Genomic DNA, 21,086 nt, shown 5'->3' with positions numbered 1-21,086 from the left:
TTCTCATGAGGGATGCAGCTGGCAGTAGCCCCCAGCTGATATTCCCCAACATCTGCTGGGTGGATGTCCGGGCCCTGAAGAGGGGATGGGGAGAAGCACTACAACAGTATCCACTACAGTTGATTGTTTTTTTTTCTGATTTTGCAAACCTTGCTTAATTACCACCCAGAGCTTTCCTGAATGCCAGGATAAAGGAGGAGGATCTCAGTGGGGAAACAAAAGTCAATGAAATGAAACCTTTCTGATTAAACCAGTCTTAGCAGTTAAGAATGGAAAGCAGGGTATATGACCTGATGAAGGGTGCTTTCTCTAGCCTATCCGTTCATTGAAGCTCTGGCTCTGCGGTGGGCCAGGCCCCTCAGGTTCAGGACCTGCTGCACCAGTTTGCATGGGCCCGAGGCTACTGTCATCCCATCTCTGTGGCCACAATTCACAGAACACTTCTGGAGTTGGCATTTGCCTCCAGGGCAGTCCAGTTTCTGTATTTGCCACTGTTCTGGTTTTTTCCCTGTCCTTTTTTTGTCTTCTTTTTTTTTTTTTTTTTTTTTTTTGGGATCCTAGCGATTTCCTTTCCTTTCTTGTCCGTTCAGCAATACATTTGAAAGTATATTTGTCGTAATTTATTTAGTACCTAGTGTTTCGCAGCAGGAAGGTTTTTCAGTGTATCTAGTCCACAGAACTGCAGAGAGCTAACCCCCCACTGTCTGTACCAAAGGCAGTTTTTCCTTTTACTGCTTGGAATGTGACTTTCAGTTTTATGTGGTTTTGTTTTTTATATTTTATTTCTTTCCAAAATTCTATCCAATCATTTTTATCCTCTTTTCTCCCTCTGTCTTCTCTAAGTCTTAATTTTTCATCTTTGATCTCTTTTCTTTAAGGGAGAATTATTTGACTGCAAATTAATTAATACATTTTTGATTTGAATTGTTCAACCCCCCCCCCCCCATCATGTTCAGCTCTCTCTCTCTCTTTGGCTATATTGATGAATACATTCCGGGCTATTTCTTTTTTTATGATTACGCATCCTGTTCTTTCTGAGCTAGACATTTGTGAAAGGCTGGAAATGGAGACAGGTGAAGGCACCGAGTGAGGGCAACTTGAATTTCTGGTCCCCACCACCACCAACCCCTGGTGAAAGGCTTCTCTCTGGGCTAGGCTCATTTCTTTCTCCTTGAATCATATTGATCACAACCCTTCTGTACGGTGACAGGAAGCCTGGTCTTCTTCAGGTGAGCATGAATGAACTATTCAGGCTGGGTACCACAGGCCCCTACTTACCTCCCGTGCCCACATCCTGCTGCTTACAGAGGTGCCGTGCTGGCCCATTTCCACATTTCACATCTTCTCCTCTGACCCCTGAACATGTCCCCAGTGCTGCGATGCTTCTCAGACTTCTTATTCCCAGCAAGGCTCACTTCATGCCCCTTACACTGTGCCACCTGTAGTGATCTCTCTGTTTTGCTCCCTCGACCAGAGAGCCCTCGGATCTTGTTTCTTACTTCAGAGTCTTCCCCTTTCCAGGTTCAGTTTTCCTAATATTTGGAAGCCTGTTGAAAAGAGTGATTTTGGGATTATGGCTATTTCCTACTTCCATTGGTCTCTTTCTGTTTCTCATTCTCCTTATGCTCAGCTGATTTCAAGAAAGAGAACCTTTAGTTTTCTGTCGTGATCTTGAAGTTCAGGGAAGGATTATTTTAGGATGATTGCTTAAAACAGGGAAAGGAGGAGCTAACCAATAGACATTCTAGGAAGGATGGGCTAGAAGAAACAACTTGAAAAGAAAAGCTGATCTCCTCCCAAACAGAAGGACAAAAATATTTGGATAACCTAAGAGAAATTTTAGGTCAATAAATTGAAGGAGGGAAAAGGTATGTGCTTCTATGGGAGATATGATGTCTGACACATACAAGGACCAGCAATACATCTTTATTCATTTATTCAGCAAACGTTTGCTATAAACATGGTGCATGCCGGCAATGGGGAAATAGCAGTGAACTAGACAGAGAAGTTCCTGTTTCCTGAGACTTCACTTTCTCATAAAAGAGCCAGACAAGGAATGATCGAACAATAACAAAAAGAGCCTATCTTCTCCCAGGGTCTCTATCATAGAAAATAATGGAGCAGCATTGAGGCGCCCACGGAGAGGTGCTGTCTAACCTAAGGAACAGAGATCCCAGCCTTTTGACAATGGGAGAACAGTCTTGGCATAGAGGGTGGCAAATGCTATGACTCCGAGGCATATGAGTTTCAGGAGCGACCCCATTGCCAGTTGGAGCTTAGAGAATATGGTACAAACCAAGGTTGGAGATGAAGGCAGGCACCAAGTCGTACCGGCTCTTATAGGAGTTGGGTTTTTCTTCCCACCTTAATTACTCAATCTGAAAAGATAGTTAAGGACCTCAGTGTGTGTACAGAGAGAGAAATTATGAATTCCACCAAAAAGATGACAGTTGAAAGCCATGAAAAAGACCTAACATCTACATGTGCTTTAGAAAGTCTCTAAATGGAGATTCAGATTTTAAGGTAATTTGAGCAGAATGCATTACTCACATTATATAATTATATTCCTCATAATTACAGTTGAGGAATTCTGTGTCACACTTCTAGGAATCAGTACTAGAACCCGCCTGTACTCTGGACGAAAAGATGCTCTGGCGTTTCAGAGCGCCCTGTGCTTCACTCTGCGTTCCTCAAGTTAGGGTATGGCTGTGGGAGGTCAGCCAAGAGGAAAGAACCTAGGACTCAGGATGTGCCAAGTGGGAAGACAAGGGCCATGTGGGAAGACAAGGGGGAAGACCAGGGCCATGTCAAAATGAGGGGCCATTGGAGACGAAGCCAGCTGGCATCCCAACACACAACTTATCCTCGTGCTTCATGTGTTTGGAAAGAGAAATCACAACTGGAAACATGTCTAAACATTACCTCTCAGAAATGGAAAGAATTGACAAGAAGGCAGATCAGGAAAAGGAAACATAAAAGCAAAATAGTAGAGCCCAAAGAGAAGTTAAATGTTTTCCAGTCTGTATTTGGTAAGGTCTGAGTAGTAATAGATTAGTTTTAAAAGGGAAAGCAATTTCCTAGGCTCATGTCAGGTTGAGGCTGAAGACTTTAAAGATGCATTTATTTATTTCCTCCTCCTCTTCTTTAACAGTGGATGTTTGAAGTCATGCTAAATGGCCTTTATAGACCAATCCATAGATAAGTGACTTTTCTCTTTAGCCTCCTTCAGGGCAAATTTCTCTGCAACATCCTTTGCATTCTAATTGGTTTAACTAAACTCTGAAGAATTTCCCACTGATGGGTAAAGCTTCTCCTTAGAAGTGAACTACAGCTAATTAGCTTCAGCTTCTCCTGGACTCCACGAGAGGCTCCTGACAAAAAGAGACAAAGTGTGAATGCAGTTTTCTTTTGCATTTCTTTCCAATCCTGCTGGGGGTTCAATTGAGGCCTCTATGACCAGCTGTAATACAAGTATTTTGTTGGGAAGCTTGAAGGCCTGGAAAGTGAATGTGCTTCTCCCACTTTCAGTTCAAGTACAGTATTCTGGTCCTGGCAGCACAGGAGCAGCAGGTGTGTGCTGCAGAATAGCTGGCCACTGGTCCTGGCCAGAGAAGGAGCCTCTTCACAGCAGTAGGACGTTGCAGTATCACTTAGCCTGTCTGAAAGAACCTATTTTTGTTCCTATCCATGCCCTGATAGTAGAGTTCAAACTAATTTTGGGTCTGCTGATGACCATATCATCAAGAGGATATCAGCACAGGAAGCCAAGAAGCTACCATCTGTGCTGTGTTTATATCTCAGGAATTATTTACAGGGCTGATTACTCGGTTCGCTGTACCTCTTGACCTTCTAGTGTTGCACTAAGAAAGGTGACTAACACTTTCTTCAAAGTCACCTCACTTTTAATAACCCGTATAATTCCTGCAATCCATGGTATGGGGTCAAAGGAGTGAACAAATTGCTTCACCAAGTATTGACCTCCCACGATGCTTTATGTGGTCGGGGCATCATGAATGATCATTCCCGATGAACAGAAGGTAGCTGTCCCCAGCGCTGTGCTGGTAAACGTCAATGACTGGCTCTCTAGAGACAAAATACCTGATTCGCCACATTTGCTGATTTCCATAGTGGTATATTAAGAACAACTTTATAGATTCAAAAATTTAGATGAAGTGGAGAAATTCTACAAAGGCCAAAGTGGCAAAAAGTAACTCAAAAAAAAAAAAAAATAGAAAACCTGAAAACTCTATGTCTATTAAAGAAACTGAATTCCCAATTAAGTCCTCTCATAAGAAAACTTATAGGTCCAAATGACATCATTGGAAAAGTATATCAAATAGATAAGGCAGAAATTAACCCATCTTACACAAAGCCCTTCACAAAATAGAGGTGGGAACACGTCCCAATTTTATTTTTGGAGGCCTGCATTATCCTATAACCCAAATTAGAAAATGACATTATGAGAAAAAAATAAAAAAACGAACTAGAGGTCCCCGTACTTGATGAATAAAGATGGAAAAAATTCCCTAACAAAATATCAGCAAGTTGAATCCAGCAATACATAAAAATGATAATATATAATGACCAGGAATTAAAGGTTAGTTTAACATTAAAGATCACGCAATATGATTCCTCCTATTAACAGAATAAAGGAGAAAAAATATATGTTCACCTGAAGATATGCAGAAAACGATCTGAAAAAATTCAGCACTCATTCATTATATACATAACTTAAGAATAGGAGAGATTTTTCTCAACTTGAAAAAGGAAAAATCTCCAGGTAAAATCACACTGAAATATTGAAACAATGAGCACTTTCTCTAAGTGAGGAAGAAGGCTCTCTCTTCCTCACTTCTAGTCAACATTGTGCAATAAGAGAATAGAAATTGTAAAGAAAGAAGAAAACTGTCCTCCTTTGTGGATTGTGTACATGTAAAAATCAAAAATAGTTTATAACTACACAAACTACTAAGTGAATTTAACATGGTACAGTTTGCCATGTTAATATACAAAAATCATTTGTGTTTTTAGCAACAAAGAATGTAAAGAAGACATTTAATGCTATGGACAATAGCATAAAAACCATGCAATACTTAGTGAAAGATTTAACAAAAGATGTGTAAGATCTGTACACTAAAAACTACAACATTGAGGAATTAAAGATCTTAATAAAAGAAGACATAAATTGCATTCGTAGGTTGGAAGACTCAATATAGTTAAGAAGTCATTTCTCCTTAGATTGAACGTATTGATTCAGTACAGTCATAATAAGAATTCTAGGAGGAGAGTAGAAATTCATAAGCCAAGATTCTCAAATTTAAATGGAAATGCAAAGGACTTACAATAGCCAAAACGATTTTGAAAAAGAAGAGTAGAAGCATACGGTAAGCAGAAATCTGAGATGGTCCCCAGACTCTGCCCCCTGCTTTCTAGGCCTGTATAATCACCTCCCCTTGAGTGTGACTTGTGATGTGACTTATGATTAAATTACATTTTGTGGCAAAGGTAAAGGGATTTCTACTTACAGCTCCATCCTTAGTGGAAATGGTTTTGTGCCTGTGTGTGGACACCCAAGCCAAATGTGGAGCTTTAGTTTCTACCCTACGGAAACAAACACTTCTTAGCCATCTCTCAGGTCAAAGGATACACACATTTACTGCAGTCCAGGGTCACAAGACTGGAGAAGGAGCCCTGCACAGGCCCTGAGGCATGCTCCTGTCTGCTTGGGCAGGAAGTTCTACGGTCATGGTTTCCCAGGAAGTGGTTTAGAAGAGGAGGGCTGCAGGCTCTGGGTGGAGAAGCTACTTGAACCTGGGATTGCCTCGCTCCTTGAGGAGGGAGGAGGTTCTGAGGGACTGGAACAGAGCCTTACAAAGCAGATCTCAGACTTTTATGTGCATAGGCATGACCTCAGGATCTTATTAAAACAGGATCACAACAGATGAAGATGGGGCCTGGCATTCTGCACATGTAACAGGCTCTCAGGCAGCATGGGTGCTGCTGATGCATGAGACCACACCTCGAGTAAGAGTGGAAGCATGGTGCCCACCCAGGTCTGAGGGCAAGGAACACTGATATTCAGTACACAGGAAGTCTGTAGTGGGATGCACAAACCCAAATTGTGAATAATTCAAAAATTATTTGTTGTACTTGGAAAGAGCCCAATGATAGTTAACCTTAAGCTAATAATAGATGTTTTTGTCTCTTTTCATCTTGCACATTTATCCCAATGAGTGAACATTGCTGCCCCCAAATCAGGATAAATAACTGACCCAACTCTGGTAAACCTGTGTGTTATCTACAGTCACCTATTGTAATTATCATTCAATGTGAATGTGTTTTATGAAACAGCAAGTGTTCATAACATCCTAGGTTTTAAGGGTGAAATTTTTTTTCGGGCTAAGGCGACACGTGTTAACTGACATACTTAGAAAAGAACTTTGGAGCCCTTCTGATGACCAGCCTTGATCTGTTACCACTGGGAGTTTTATAGCAAGTGGCAATAAGATATATATTGTGAATAAAATGTCGGGGCATGGATGACATAAGAAGTAAGATGAAGCTGTTTCTGTTTAATATTTATGCTACATTTTATCAATCTGTAGTATTTATTATTTTGAGACATAACTCTGAAGAGACTTGGAGGCCTTCCTCTGGGATGGTTTGTTCCCTTTTCTAGGCTACATTTATAGACTATTTACAGAAGCATTCACTTTTAAAAAAGCAATTCTATAATGAAGGTTAAGACCTTAGGCCATTCATTATTTTATCTGAGCTGCTTCTCTCACCATTAGTTTGAGGAAAGATAAGATAATAAATTCAGTGCTCTACTTGCTTTTGATGAGGATGTTGCTGATGGCTCAAAATAAACCTCCAGAATCCAGATGAATTCGTGAGTTGTTCCAAGAGAATTGGGAATCTTCCTTTACTTCTCCATACACTCTGCTTCTCTGTGCAGCAAAGCCCCTGCTTAAGCTATACACATTAATACATTTTCTGGAAATGTGACTTTTGGACATTTTATAGCAGTGATTTCAATGCTGCTCATGGTGAAGTAGAAACTTGAGAATGTGAAGATTAATTCAAACCACATGCTGGGTTCAAGGAAAATCCACTGCAACTTCTTGAATGTGCTAACTCTGTACGGTGGGGAATGGGATCCAAAAAACCACCAATGAACTTTTAAACCCTCTTGAGAAGCATCAAACCAACACAATTAGCCCTGGAAGGGAGCTGTTCCAGATAACAGACAGACAGCCTCTCACCCTCACAAACTTATCCTTTTGCCTGAGGGAACACAGTTGAGTGATCAAGGAGAAAAGGAGGGACCCCAACAGTTACCACTAATGGGATGAAGTTAGAACCATCTTTCCAGCTATTATCTGGCTAACCGATTTGTCTTTTGTTATAAATGGCCATTTTGTGGGGTTCCTTGGGCAATAGATAACCAACAAACTGTGTGTTGTGGATAGTTGGGGCATCTGACATAAAGGATTTCTTTTCCTTCCAGTTCGTTGTGGCAGTGTTTTGGATCATTTATGCCTATGACAGAGAGATGATTTACCCGAAGTTGCTTGATAATTTTATCCCAGGGTGGCTGAATCACGGAATGGTAAGTGGACTAAAACAATGATTTCCTTTTATTAAAAATCTATGAAAGAGCTGTTTTCCAATTTATGCTGGCTGTAGAATCCACCTAAATAGCTATGAAATATTGGAAGATTATGATGAGAGATTATAATTAGAGAAGAACACTGAGTGTCAATACAGAATGTCTTCCCGTGAAATGGAGTCACTGTTAAAAGTCTCTGGTAGATGAATCCACAGTTGATAAGAGGGGTCAGTGACTTTAGGTATAATAGAAGTGACTCATGCCAGGATGGATTTAATGTCTGTACTTTTCAAAGGCTTGTCCCTTGTTGGAGACTAAGGCTTGATCCCCACCTGCACAACTGTGGCCACCCCGCGCCTCCTCTAGTTCACATTGGTGAGATTGTGTTAAAAGTAAACCCTGTTACTTGGAGAATTTCCCCATCGGGGCAGCAGGGCTGTTCCTTGCCCTGGGAGAGCAGCTGTGGGCACCAGTGGTCCTCAGCCATGGCTGCTTGCCTGGTCAGGTTCTGCCCATCCAAGAGCATTTGTCTCTGGCTTCTGGGTCTTTTCCTGCTTTGCAGTCTAATTCTTTCAGTGCATTAGCCATGATGTTACCTTCACAAGTTTCAAATTAAATACTTTGGCTGGTTTGCATGTCACTTGACAAGATTTGAGGATGTGTTTTCTTCAGAGAAATGGTGCGTTGTCTTCCCTTTCTGCCTCCGGAATTGAGCACTGTTTTGTTATTAACTAAGAAGCCTGCATGTTTTGGTTACAGCAGTTTTTAGAATATGTCCCTGGATGCTCTTAGTGAAAAGGGCAACCCATCACCGAAATTATAGGGGAACCAAGGGCTGGAAGTCATGTGTCTGAGGTCCAAAATAAGAGTTTCCCTTCTGCCCCCAGTTTTGGTATATTTTAAGAAAAGCAGTGTGTAGTAACAAACCAACATTATTGTCCTCAGGGGCTTTGATCAAGCCTTTCGTAAGCCAACTCCTCAAAAGTGGTGCATCTCAGAGAATTGGAATTTTCCTTGAGTCCAATTAGAGCCACAATGTAGGATTAACATGGCACCTCAGGTCTACTTGTAAACAAATCACCTGGGTCTCGTCAGTTGAATTTCACCACCTAAGAGGCCTGACATCATGCTTACTCTGCCTCTTTCCAACTTTGTACTTTTCTGAAATATGGAAATGCTTTCATAACTCTCAAGTCTTTGCAATCCTCTTCTCAATGCCCTTCCCATTCCTCACTAGGAAACTTGCTCATCCTTTGAGCTTGTGTACAGTCTAATTTACAAAGCCTTTCCCTGCTCTTGCAAGCCAGGTTCGCTCTTGTGTTGCTTGTGCTGGCATGGCACTTTCATATCTCCATTGTCCATGTCTGTATCCCACACAAAAACGTTACCCAGCTAGTACAGCATAGCAGTCTTTGAACTATGCGTCTCTACCCGGCTGCCACCTGGCATATAGAAGGACCAGTACATATTTATTAGATGGATGAGTAATGCAATAAGCCAGTTCCCATAATTCTTTTCCACTCAATACTAATAACTACTGTTCTTTAAGAATCTACTATGTGCCAGGCTATATAACTTTCATAATGGTATATAAAGAAGAAATTATTATCCCTTTGACAGATGCAGAAACTAAGGCTTAGAAAGTTTCTGACATCAGAAAGACCTTAGCTGAGAACAGATGGTTGCATCAGGTGCTTTAGGTGTACAGTCCTGGACAAGTTGGCCTATTGTCTACATCCCTACATTGCACAGTGGTACCTTCAGGCCAGAGAGTAAATCATAATCTTTGCAGACCCTGGTGCAATTTAATGTTTTGAATGATGAATGGTTTGTTAAGCATATGCAGTTATTAGACCTTAAACTGGACTCTCCTCATTTTCCCTTGATTCACTTTGATGGGTTAAAGTTCTCACTCTTGGAGAAAAACACTGCTTAGAAATATGCCAGGAGGATTTGAATGACGCAGACATTTAGGAGAAGGAAACGCTACGTTAATGAACATGACACATCCTCTCAGATAACTGAGTTCAGTAGATGCTTTCAGTGAATGTTGTCTCTTAGAAGAGATCAGTGACCATTTCTTTGCTCTTTCTCATATTCCAGTTCATGGTAACAGAATTACAAACAAAGAAGTTGCGTTTGGTGGCTGAGGAATGTTTTGCAATAGTAGACAATTTACTTTACTCTAAATATGTGTATAACCACATTAATAGTAGACAATTTACTTTACTCTAAATATGTGTACAATGGGCATAAAACACGATGCTGATTCTTTAGATTGGCAGTTAAAGTATGAACATTAAACGCTGGAATCATGAATACTTTAATTTTTATAAAATGTATAATAAGATTTATGAAATATCAAAAAATTAAATCAGCGTATTTGGCTTTGTCCAAATCTTATTTAAAAGTTTAGTAATAATTATGATTTGTATTTGCTTTTAATATTAATAGATAATTTTGAATATCTAATTATAAAAATATGAAAAAAATTCATTAACATTTTTGCACTTATTTAATATTTATGTTTTGATGAAAACATTTGAATTGTATACACTTTGATTATAATTACTTTTTTTTTTTTTTATGGCCACACTTGTGGCATATGGAAGTTCCCAGGCTAGGGGTCGAATCAGAGCTGTAGCTGCCAGCCTACACCACAGCCACAGCAACACAGGATCTGAGCTGCATCTGCAGCCTACACCACAGCTCACGGCAACGCTGGATCCTTAACCCACTGAGTGGGGTCAGGGATGGAACCTGCATCCTCATGTATACCAGTCGAGTTCATTATTGCTGAGCCACAATGGGAACTCCCGCATTTTATTTTTAATTGATGTTTTAGATGAATACTCTCCATAGAGCTCAAGTTTTGTGAGAATTCCCATTATAAAAACATACACAGTGAATTTGTAAAAAAGAAGGCAAGGATAAAAATTCAGACTGTTTATATTAAATATTTGTAACTTATATATCCACATATCTTTATTTTACCACTCATCTAATCATATTTTTATTTTATTTTATGCAAATATATTTAACAACATAGGAGGATAGAACATATTTTATGTAATACCTTCTAGTTTAATTTGTAACTTTCAAATATTCCTGCAAATGGTTTATGGCCCTAGGCTTGTTTGCTGTTATTGCCTGCTTAGATCTTTGTAACTGCAAGAATTCCAAGAAGTGTACTTTGTTCTTATGTATAGAATCATATTCATTATTTGAAGACTCTCAACATAATTTCTAGGGTTCCAGCCTGAACTGCAGAACTGGGATGCAGTGTGTAAGTCTGTCATGGCACCATTTCGAAAGAATCATCAAGTCAGTCTTGAATTTGCAGCATTCAAACAGGCATAATAGAAAATTCACAGGGTCTGAAATTCAAGGGGGTTTCAATTTTGGTTTACAATAAAGTTGTCAGAAGTTAGACATGTTTCTAACTGAAGGAAAATATTCTATTTCTTCCTTTCCGTAGTCTTCCTCTTCTCTCTCAGCAAGCAATCCTAGAATTTATTTGCAGAAGAGAAGAGGAAATGAGTGAATAAAAGGGTAATACACCCTTACTCTGTAACCAATAGGTTTTCTCCAGGCTCTGTTAAAATAGCACACTCATGCCCCTTCCACCGACGCATGCACGCGAGTGCACACACAAACAGCGTTTTAATTTATTACAATTGAAAATACAAACATATAAAGTATAGCACATTAAAGTGGAGTCAGTTCAATAACCCCAATCAAAACCTCTTCTATCCTTGCCGCCCTGTTTATGTTTGTATTCACAGCAATTCGAATGGCACACAAGGCTTATTATACGTTCACTAATGAAAATAAAAAAGATGTTTGAGTATTTGCTTTTGCAACTTGGAAGAATGTCTGCATTTATTTCCTTCTACCGTGTTTATTCTCAGTCCACTGATAATTAGACAGGAGAAAAATGGAACTAATATCAGCAAGTGAATCAGAGTTTCCAAAATGTAGTAAGAGTGGTCACAGACAAACAAGTTGTGGTAGAATTCTGCATGGCTGCCACATATGGGGGCTGGGCATTTATTGAAAATCCACCACATACAAAGCACCCCACTAGGCAGTGGTTACAGGATGAGAAAAACACATATAATTTTAAAGGATGAAAGGGGCATGTTTGAAGTGGATGAAGGTAAGTAGGAAAACAGTTTCCCAAACCACCAGAGTCCCCAGTAGGCTGTGTTCACTCAGACAAGGAGAAGCTCTGTTGTTATTCTGGCTTGTTTCTTGGTTTCAAAAGTAGAACTGTGAGCCATTTTCCTCTGCTGATTATAATTTGAAAGCATTGTCAATGGAGTAAATATACATTAAAAGCAATCAATAAATACATATTTAAACTCTAAAAAGATTGCAGGCTCTAAGTGGTGCTATAACAGGAAAAACCAACAATGAGATAGTCTCTCAGCCTATTGAAGGCCTAATTAATGTTTATAAAGTGCTTTGAGAATGCCAAGCACTGCAGAAAGTTAGGTATTATTATTATCTCACAAATCTTTAAACAGACATGACCTAGATGTTCCTATAGTCACAGCAGGAGTTATTCATTCCCCATATAATTTATCAGGAGACCAAAAAAAAAAAAAAAAAAAAATCTCACCTCTCATCATGCTTGATTTGTTAACTGTTCTTGTTATTTGTAACCAGTCCTCAGGAGAACCTTAATTTAGTCAAATGTTTATTCTGTTCAATATTATTTTGACATTTGGTGATTACTAAAGTTTTTGTACATCTGTCTTTCCCAGAAGAGAAGGCATTAAATACTACTTGGATGATCATTGGTTTTGCAGGAACTCAGATTTGATGTATTCTTTTGTTGAATAATACAACTTATGGAAAATTTCCATTTCTGGGATATGAAAATTATGCATTTCATGACCCATGGTGTCTGTGCCACCCTGATACTGGGTATTTCATAAAATAAGCTGCTGGTTGAAGAAAGATCTTCTTTTTCGTATGAAAAAAACTGACCTTTCTCAATTTTCCCAGTATATTCTAAAGTAACTAGGAGATACCTGAAAATTTTCCCAAATAAAAATAAGATTGAAACAGAGGTCAGAAACTTCTTGGGAATCTCTTTCTAAGGCTCTCAATGGACCTCTCAAAGAAAACAATTAAGACCCCAGAGAACAAGAAAGGGAACTCCATCCACAGTGAGGCAGGTACTTTCAGAATTATTGCCTACTGTTCTTGTGTGTAAGCTTTTTTCATATCCAGTTTTACTGATTACAGCTTCTTCCATTATGAATTTTCATTTGTGATCCTTAGCGCCAAAGTTCAATTCCCCTAAGTGCTGCTGGGCTAAATTTTGGCATGAGGATTTGATGATTCTATCTCTTCAAATCACTAATCAGTTTTAAGGTTTTGTTTTGTTTTGTTTGTTTTTTTGTTTTTTTCTTTGTTTTGCTTTTTAGGGCCACATCTGGGGCATATGGAAATTCCCAGGCTAGGGGTCTAATCAGAGCTACAGCTGCCGACCTACGCCACAGCCACAGCAATGCCAGATCCAAGTCAAATCTGCGACCTACACCAGAGCTCATGGCAATGCCAGATTCCTAACCCACTGAGTGAGGCCAGGGATCGAACCTGCAACCTCATGGTTCCTAGTCGGATTCGTTTCCGCTGAGCCACGAGGGGAGCTCCAGTTTTAAGGTATTTATTTTAGCTTTTTTCAACTTTCTTATTATTTCAACCAGAAATATTATAAATTGGAGGAAAAGTATTTTTTAAATGATGTTTGAGAAACCTCTGAACAATTTTGCGAGGTAGAGAAATGGAGAACGTTTTCCAGCTCCACGTATGAGGAGCCTGGAAGTTACAACTCCATCATAACAAGTAAAAAGCTGAACAGACTGAAAAATCAACAACTCTTCTTGGATTCATATGAAAGGGGAGAACCTAGAGCAAACCACTTGCCCCGAGGTTCAGAGAGACAGACAAGCAAATACAGAGAATAATAACTTAACCAGAGCAGAGTCTACTGAGCAGAAACTACCACAGGCACCAGTACCAAGGGAGCGAAACCTGAACTTTAATTGACGGATTGTTGGAGACTCAGTGAGGACAGTCTGGGAGTGAAAAAATCCAGGGTGGCCCAGTCATAGAGATGTTCCCACAGTATTATGAGATTTACTTGCAGGAGCTCAACCCAGCTCCCACAGTCAATTTCAGAGAAACAACCCTCATGCTTCCGGTAGAGGGAGAGAAGAAAAGGAACCATTTTGAAATACACCAGGACACTGAGCTCCTAACAAGGCCTGTCCTCTCGGGAAACTAGTTAATCAGAGCCTGAGCTGCTAGGGTATCATCAGAGCCTAACTGACCAGGGTTGGGGGGGACACACCCAACTCCAGCTGGCTCTAGCCTTCCTGTTACACCTAAAAGGAGGGTGGGGGAGGACCTGTGAAACACTTAGAAAGTTCATCACGCAGAGGCACAACCTCACTAAAGACTGAATCCTAATCATGGGACTATAGAACACTTCCCCTTTCCTGACACCTCACTACCACATTACTGAAGGCCCTTGGTAGAAGTTCCTTTTACTCAGTACATCATATCCAGCTATCAAGAAAAAAATATGTATATATATCACAAGGCATACCAAAGGCAACAGACACAATTAGAAGAAACAGAAAGCATCAGAACAAGACATGGCAGGGATATTGGAATTGTCAGACTTGGAATTTAAAACAACTATGATTACTATGCTAAGAGTGGTTCTAATGGATAAAGGAGACAGAATACAAGAACAGATGGGCAGTATAAGCTGAGAGATGAAAATTCCAGGAAAGAATCAAAAAGAAATGCTAGCAATAGAAAACACTGTAACAGAAACGAAGAATGCTTTTGATGGGCTTTTTAGTAGATAAGACAGCTGAGGAGAGAATCGCTGGGCTGGAAGATATATCAATAGAATCCTTAAAAACTAAAAAGTAAAGAGAACAAAGACTGAAAAAAACAGAATAGATATCCAAAGGCTGTGGGGTAACTACTAAAGATGGGACAGACAGATGTTGGGATTACCAGAAGGAGAAGAAAGAGAAAGAGACGGAAGACATATGAGAATTTCCTTCAAATTAACTTCAGACCCCAAACCACAGATCCAGGATGCTTAGAGAACACCAAGGCAGGATAAATGCCAAAAAAAAAACCCTACGCCTAAGCATATCATTTTTAAACTACAGAAAATCAAAAATAAATAAAATATCCTGCAAGAAGCAAAAAAGCACAAGAAAGAAAAAAGAGATAAAGGCTAGAGTGGGGAAGGGGAAGAGAAAAGGAAAGGAGACAGTGTCATAGGTGAGAAGAAAAATGGCTTCAGAAAAGAGGGAGATGGCATAAAGAGATGAGAAAGAGGAAGACTGGCAGAAAGGGAGTTACAAAGGTCCTAGGATAAAGAAAGCACAATGGCCAGGTCAAACCACATTGTTTTGTTTTGTTTTAATACCGTCTATCTTCTTCGTAGCTTCTTGAGGAGCAGGTATTAATTTTTCACTCTGAAGTGTCTGGCGTAGCCCTTGGCATAGGTACACGATAATCATTTGATGAATTAATAGATGTTAATAGATTGAACTGGCTTCCTTACGGCTCCTTGAACACACCAAGCGCCCCACTTGTCTTGGAGTGCTCTCTGCTTGACTCCCTTCTTCACCTCATTCAAATCTGCTCATTCTCACTTTCTCAGCAGGCCTTACTCTGAGCATCCTGTGAGCCACTGCAATGACCCGCATGCCTCCAGAGTCCCCTTACCCTGCTCTTTATCCTCCATGACACTTACTGTCCTTGACATATTGTATGGTTTTATTTATATGTTGTATTTATGGCTTATTATCCATCTCTCTCGGCTAGAGTATAATTTCCATAAGGCAGGGATCTTTTAGTGACTGATGTATCCCAAGCACCTAGAACAGTGCCTAATTTTTTTGCATGCATGAATCAACTTTATCAATATTCTGTGTCCATGTTTTCTCTTGTGCTCTTTTTCCCCACTCTTCTTCTTTTCCCTTCCATAATTATTGACAGAAAATTCACTTTTTTTCCTAACCTGTATTTTACTTCACTCTTCAAATTCAGCTGCATTGCAGTTAAATCTTGTATGCGTGGCCTGTTGTCCCCCCAGAGGGTTTTATTGATTGTGCATATATGCTACTCCTACCTGAAAAGGCCAGAATTGAGGTCCAAAGACACACAATGGGTCCTCAGACATCTAAGAGCAACAGGCCAGAAAATAATAGCCTAGATCAAATGTATTGAAAAGTTCTTCCATGTAGTGATTATTTTATCTAGGTATTAGTAGTTTTTTTCCTTTAGGGTAATAGTCAAACAATGGCCTTTTAACGCGACTTCCTCCCATCACAAATTCCTTTGCAGAACTGCTTTTCCATGCAAGGGTAATAATACTTGGCTCACACTCTGCCCTTTTTCTTGCTGCGTTTAAAAGATGAGCAGACCCATCAGTACTGTGAGTTCATCAAAAGGCCTATAAATTATACTCAGATATTTTGGGGTCAGCAAAACCCAAAGTGTGGTTTACTCAAGTTTTTTTACTCCTAATCCTTAAATCCAAAGATTTTTCAAAGTCAGCTTCATTCATCTGTTTCCCATTCATTTGCCCTTAGCTCTTCACAGTTGGGGGATGGAGTGGGAACAGGCAGGAAGGTATTGTCCTAGGAACTGGGTTCCTTCTTCACTAGCACAGACAGATCGTTCATTAGCCACAGACCTAACTCCTTGGCAGAAGCCCATCCCCATATCCTTTCCAGTTCCCTTTTAATTGAAGCGTCAACCTCAGCAAGCATCAGTGATAGCTGCCAAAGAAAGTGAAGTGGAAAAAGCTGCATTTTCTATCACAGAGGCACAGAATCCCAGAATCTTAGACTTTGGAAAGTGACTCTAAAGATCATCTGGTTCATGCACCATGTGATACTTAAATGACTTGAACACCGTCCTGGCAAATTCCCTTTCAGTCTCTGCTTGAGCATCCCCAGTCATGGAGCTTCAGCAGTGGACCTAGACAGTGGGGTCTTCAGCTTCAGAAGGACTTTCATAAGGAACTGAGCCTTCCATTCTTCCCCTCTGAAACACCAGTCCTATTTGTTCTCTTCATGCTCTCTTCCAAGAAGATCTCACTCTCCTTCATGACTTCATTCTCTACCCTACACAAGTCATTCCCAAGTCTGTACTTCCCCATCCAGCCTCTCATGGGGCATCATACTCTGCATTTGACAAAAGGCCTTTGAGATAAACGTACTGAAACAATATGAACCAAATATAAATATATCGAAACAAACTAACTCCTCCTTAAATCTAATAACTCATCTTGTATTGCCATCTCAATAATGGCAAGATGCATCTAAAAGCTCCTCTTTCTACCACGCCCCCTCACAGTAGTTGACAAGCAGTGCCACGTATACCTCCTAAGTGGCTGCTGAGTCTGCCCCAGCCTTCTCACCTTCACCATCCTTACTTTAGTCCAAGGCTTCATCATCGTTCACTGAACTGAGGCAACAAGCTCAATTCATCTCTCTGTCTTCCCACTGTCTTTTCACCAGACCTCTCTCCACAATGCTACCTTGGTTACCTTTCTAGAAGAACTAAAGTTCTGATGGCCCTTGCTACATCCCCTTCTCAGACACCACCTGTGAGTGAAGTGGTCCAGAGCCTCCTAAGACATCGAGTGGGTCTTCTCACTGCACTTTTACCCTTTGTTCATACACCTATGGTTTCTCTGATCACATTGTTTGGTGGCTTATTTATTCCTCCAGTGGGCTGTGAGGGCATAAAGAACAGCAACTTTTTTTTTTTTAATCCTTTCCTCCAAAACCTAGCATAGTCTCCAGCATTTAGTGTACACTCAGTAAATATTTATTTAGGAAAATGAATAAACACATGCCCTTCACCATCACAGTCTCCCCAGCCAGGCTTCAACTTGCCTAGATTTGTTTTCACAATTTTAGATGCTTTGGTGAATGCCCAGCAAAGCGATTTAGGCTTCATCCTTGCTTATTAATGTTATCCAAGCTTCCATTAACTTTTTTTTGGCGGTTTCATTATATGCTATACTAAAACTTACCTGACATCGTTCTTAGCTGACCGCTGTGTGAGTAAACCAGGATCTAAAGTTGTTATTTTTGTTTTTATACACAAAATGCAGGGCTCTTAGAAATATTCCTAGGGAATCCCATCTTATTAAATGCAGCACGAATATGGGCTGGATACTGGGAATGCTGCAGTACTAAGAACGTGAGGATCTTTGAATGGATATATTGGGATTTCAAAAATGATGTACTCTTTGTTTTGAATTGTGGTGCCTAATTTTGTGACGCTGCTTTGGAGACAACATTCTGGGTCAAGTCAGTAACAAAATAATTGATTAATAAGCAGTAACTTTTAACCATGTTGTAACTGTGCTTGGAGAGGATGGTTGATTCCTAAGGTCAAGACAGGTATTGAGGTGAAGATATCATATGTGGTGGCAGAAGGCAAGAGCGGGCAGCAGTAACTGCTACTGGAAATGAGTTCTCCTTGTCCAGGCTCACACTGCTAGTGTGTGGACTCGATGGGAGTAGGATGCTGGTCTGCCTGACCCCACGTCACTTACTGTCCTTGGGGCCTCTCTCCATGGAGCTTTAACATCTAGTTAAAGAGATGCCTGTAAACGGGAATTGTCATTCTATCTCACAAACATATTTCATCAAGACACTGGTAAACATCCCTGGCATTTTAGAATGTTTTCCTTTTCATCTAAGCAGGAGTGATTGTTTTCCCCTATTGTTCTGCCATATCCATATTCAGAGAAGCAGCTTGTACGTAATGATCTAATTAAGATATGGTTTAACTAAGTGCAGGGGTTAGCCCTGATTGGTGGAACTGTTTCCCCTTCATGCAAACTCTTTCATCCTTATCAAATTCATGACTTCGTGTGACCTGGTTATTATATCGAATTATCTTCTGTGTCCAGGTGCTGCTATTCACAGCGCTATGATCTATATGTGTGTGTGTGGGGGGGAATTGATGTCAATCAACATTCCTTTCTATACCTCCCTGCTGCCGTGACTGCACACACCACGAATGTCTGTTTTGCTCCATTCTCTTTCTCGACACCAGGTTAACTCAAAGAAAGCCACTCCGTTTCTGTATGCTACGCTTCTAGAAGATGCAGACATGCCAGTCGCCTAGAAAGGGGGACTGGACGGACCAAGGGACCTCTGTCGTTTTCTCTGGTTTTATTACTCTGTGAAAACAGTTCAGTGTACGTGATGTAATAGGCTAGTCACAAGAGCGTTCTCTGCTCTGTGGTCTTTCTAAATTTCTCTGCTGAGTTTCCCTAGCGGGGACTGCACAATTTAATGTGAGAATTCACGAGATTGTAGCCACACAAGTTCATAGCCCTGTGCCTGCCACACAGTAGACCTAATAAATCCTCTACTTAAGTCCTCTTAAATAGAGTAGGATAGGATAAAATAACATAAATATATTCTTTAGCTAATGATTTTAACTTATTATCAGATAGAAGTAACAAATTAGTGTCCAACTCTGTCAAAAGCTTCAAGGGAAAATTCCCCGGGGGGAAATCTTGTATTTTTAGCAACATGGAATTCATCTATACTGCTAACATAAAAAGTTAATGAAATTCCTTAAAAGCTCATATAAAATAGTTCTCTCTGGACATAGGCTTCAGATCTTTATTTATTTTAAGCATTTGCCCGCAGTTGCACTTCTTGAAAAGAACTTTGCTTAAACTCAGAATTTGACTGCTAATATTCACACATATGGCAAATGTGAACTAATCAGACCACAGAAATTTTGCTGCATTCCACGGCGTCTCATTTATTTGTTTAATTTGCAGCTATAGCAACTAGATTCCACCACTTCAGGCTTTCACACAGACCTACAGTCTGATCAGCTTGGTCGAAGTTTGGCACTCAGCACTGTACTCAATTGAAGACATATGCACAAACTCACTTACCACATTTTTTAACCTGGTTTTCACCCTGGGTAGATGTGTAATATTTGCATAAAAATATGAAACGCCATCTTCTGCAAGGATAGTAGGCAATTAAAAGATGCTGCGACCTTCTTTTCCATAACATTTCAAATCTTAAAGTTTTCTTGGCAATGCTTTCCTAAAGCCCATCTGACTCTGAAGCAGGCTGCCTCTCCACAGAAGGCTCACTCCAGCAATGACTAATGGGTTGACCTGGTGCCATGCTAGTGCTGCTCCACGCATGCTGCTCTGCACAAGACGAGCATTTGGAAATGACCTTGAAACAGAGTTTTGCCAAGTTAGTGAAATATGGCCCTTCAAGGAGTGCCATTTCACCAGCCATTTTGCCGCATTGTCAAAACTCAGCCCCTTCGTTTGGTACCGGTTCACTGTGAGTGTTTAGCATGCACCAGGAATGATGCTCCCTCTTGATGTTATTAGTTGCACTTTGTAATAGGTTGGAAAATTTAGGTAATGGTGAAAATTGGCATCCCAATGTTGTTTCTCTTAGGTGTTTTTTTCAAACATTTGTTGAAAGAAAGGAAGATGCTCCCCAGTTGTAAGTGGTGAGATGGGAGCTTCAAGTGGAGTAGAAGCTGCAAATGAGGCTGAAGATGCAGTGGGTGGATGAAGAAAAGATGGTAGGAAGAAGTAACTCTGTGTTTGTAAACTGTTTGGTTGATAGGATTCCGTTTCATCAGATGTAAAGTCCAGGCAGGGAACGTTTCTTTTATCTCTGCATACACATAGAGTAATCCGTGGTATTTGTTTAGAAAGGTCATTGATGTTGACATCAGTTGTTGCTATATGGTTTTCCGTTTTACCGAGTGATGTGTTTATGTTGGAGCACAATGTCTCCTTTAATTGCTCTTCTCATGGTGGTGAAGTTGGCTGACATTTCAGGATCTGGATAATGAAGCTGTGCTTTAACCTTATTTGGAAGTCGGTGATCAGGCTCCTGGACTGGTATGACTTGGAACGGTCCTCTTCAGCTTCCTTACTGTGACCTCACTTTGACCATCTTGGGGCAGTTGTGATGGTCCAAGCTCAGGGCAGTCAAGGTGAGATGTTGGAAGGACATTGGGAACAAGTCATTTCCCTTAATTCATTCTTAGCTGATTCTCTTATTTCTTTACTCTATTTGAAACCAACTCGCAGATTTTTTTATGTAAAATCAGATTCTATACTTCTTCAGATCAGACTCGTATTTGCTGGGAGTGGGAAGAGGGGATAGACAGGGAGTTTGGGGTTGGTAGCTGCCAACTATTACATTTAGAATGGATAAGCATGGGATCTGACTCTACAGCACAGGGAACTGTGTCCAATCTCTTGATTTAGAACATGATTGAAGATAGTATAAAAAAAGAGATATATATATATATATAAATACATATATATATATATATGTATGTGTATATATATGTATGTATGAATGACTGGGTCACTTTGCTGTACAGCAGAAAT

The 21,086-nt window shown here is 40.1% G+C and overlaps 1 protein-coding gene across 8 annotated transcripts in view; it reads left to right on the top strand.

Annotated features, from left to right (window-relative positions):
* The window catches only part of AIG1 (androgen induced 1), a 251,842-nt gene that overhangs the window by 90,341 nt on the left and 140,415 nt on the right, over positions 1-21,086 (top strand). For 7 of the 8 annotated variants that reach the window (XM_021072473.1, XM_021072467.1, XM_021072459.1 and 4 more), the window contains exon 3: positions 7,511-7,612. In XM_021072473.1, coding sequence (XP_020928132.1) covers positions 7,511-7,612 — 102 coding nt within the window. Of the gene's footprint in view, positions 1-7,510; positions 7,613-10,862; positions 13,072-21,086 lie in introns of those variants that run through there. The other variant, XM_021072475.1, reaches the window with a different exon arrangement.

The sequence above is a fragment of the Sus scrofa genome, chromosome 1 (genome assembly GCF_000003025.6).
Source record: "Sus scrofa isolate TJ Tabasco breed Duroc chromosome 1, Sscrofa11.1, whole genome shotgun sequence".
NCBI lineage: Eukaryota > Metazoa > Chordata > Mammalia > Artiodactyla > Suidae > Sus > Sus scrofa.
This window is presented reverse-complemented; position numbering and strand designations above follow the sequence as displayed.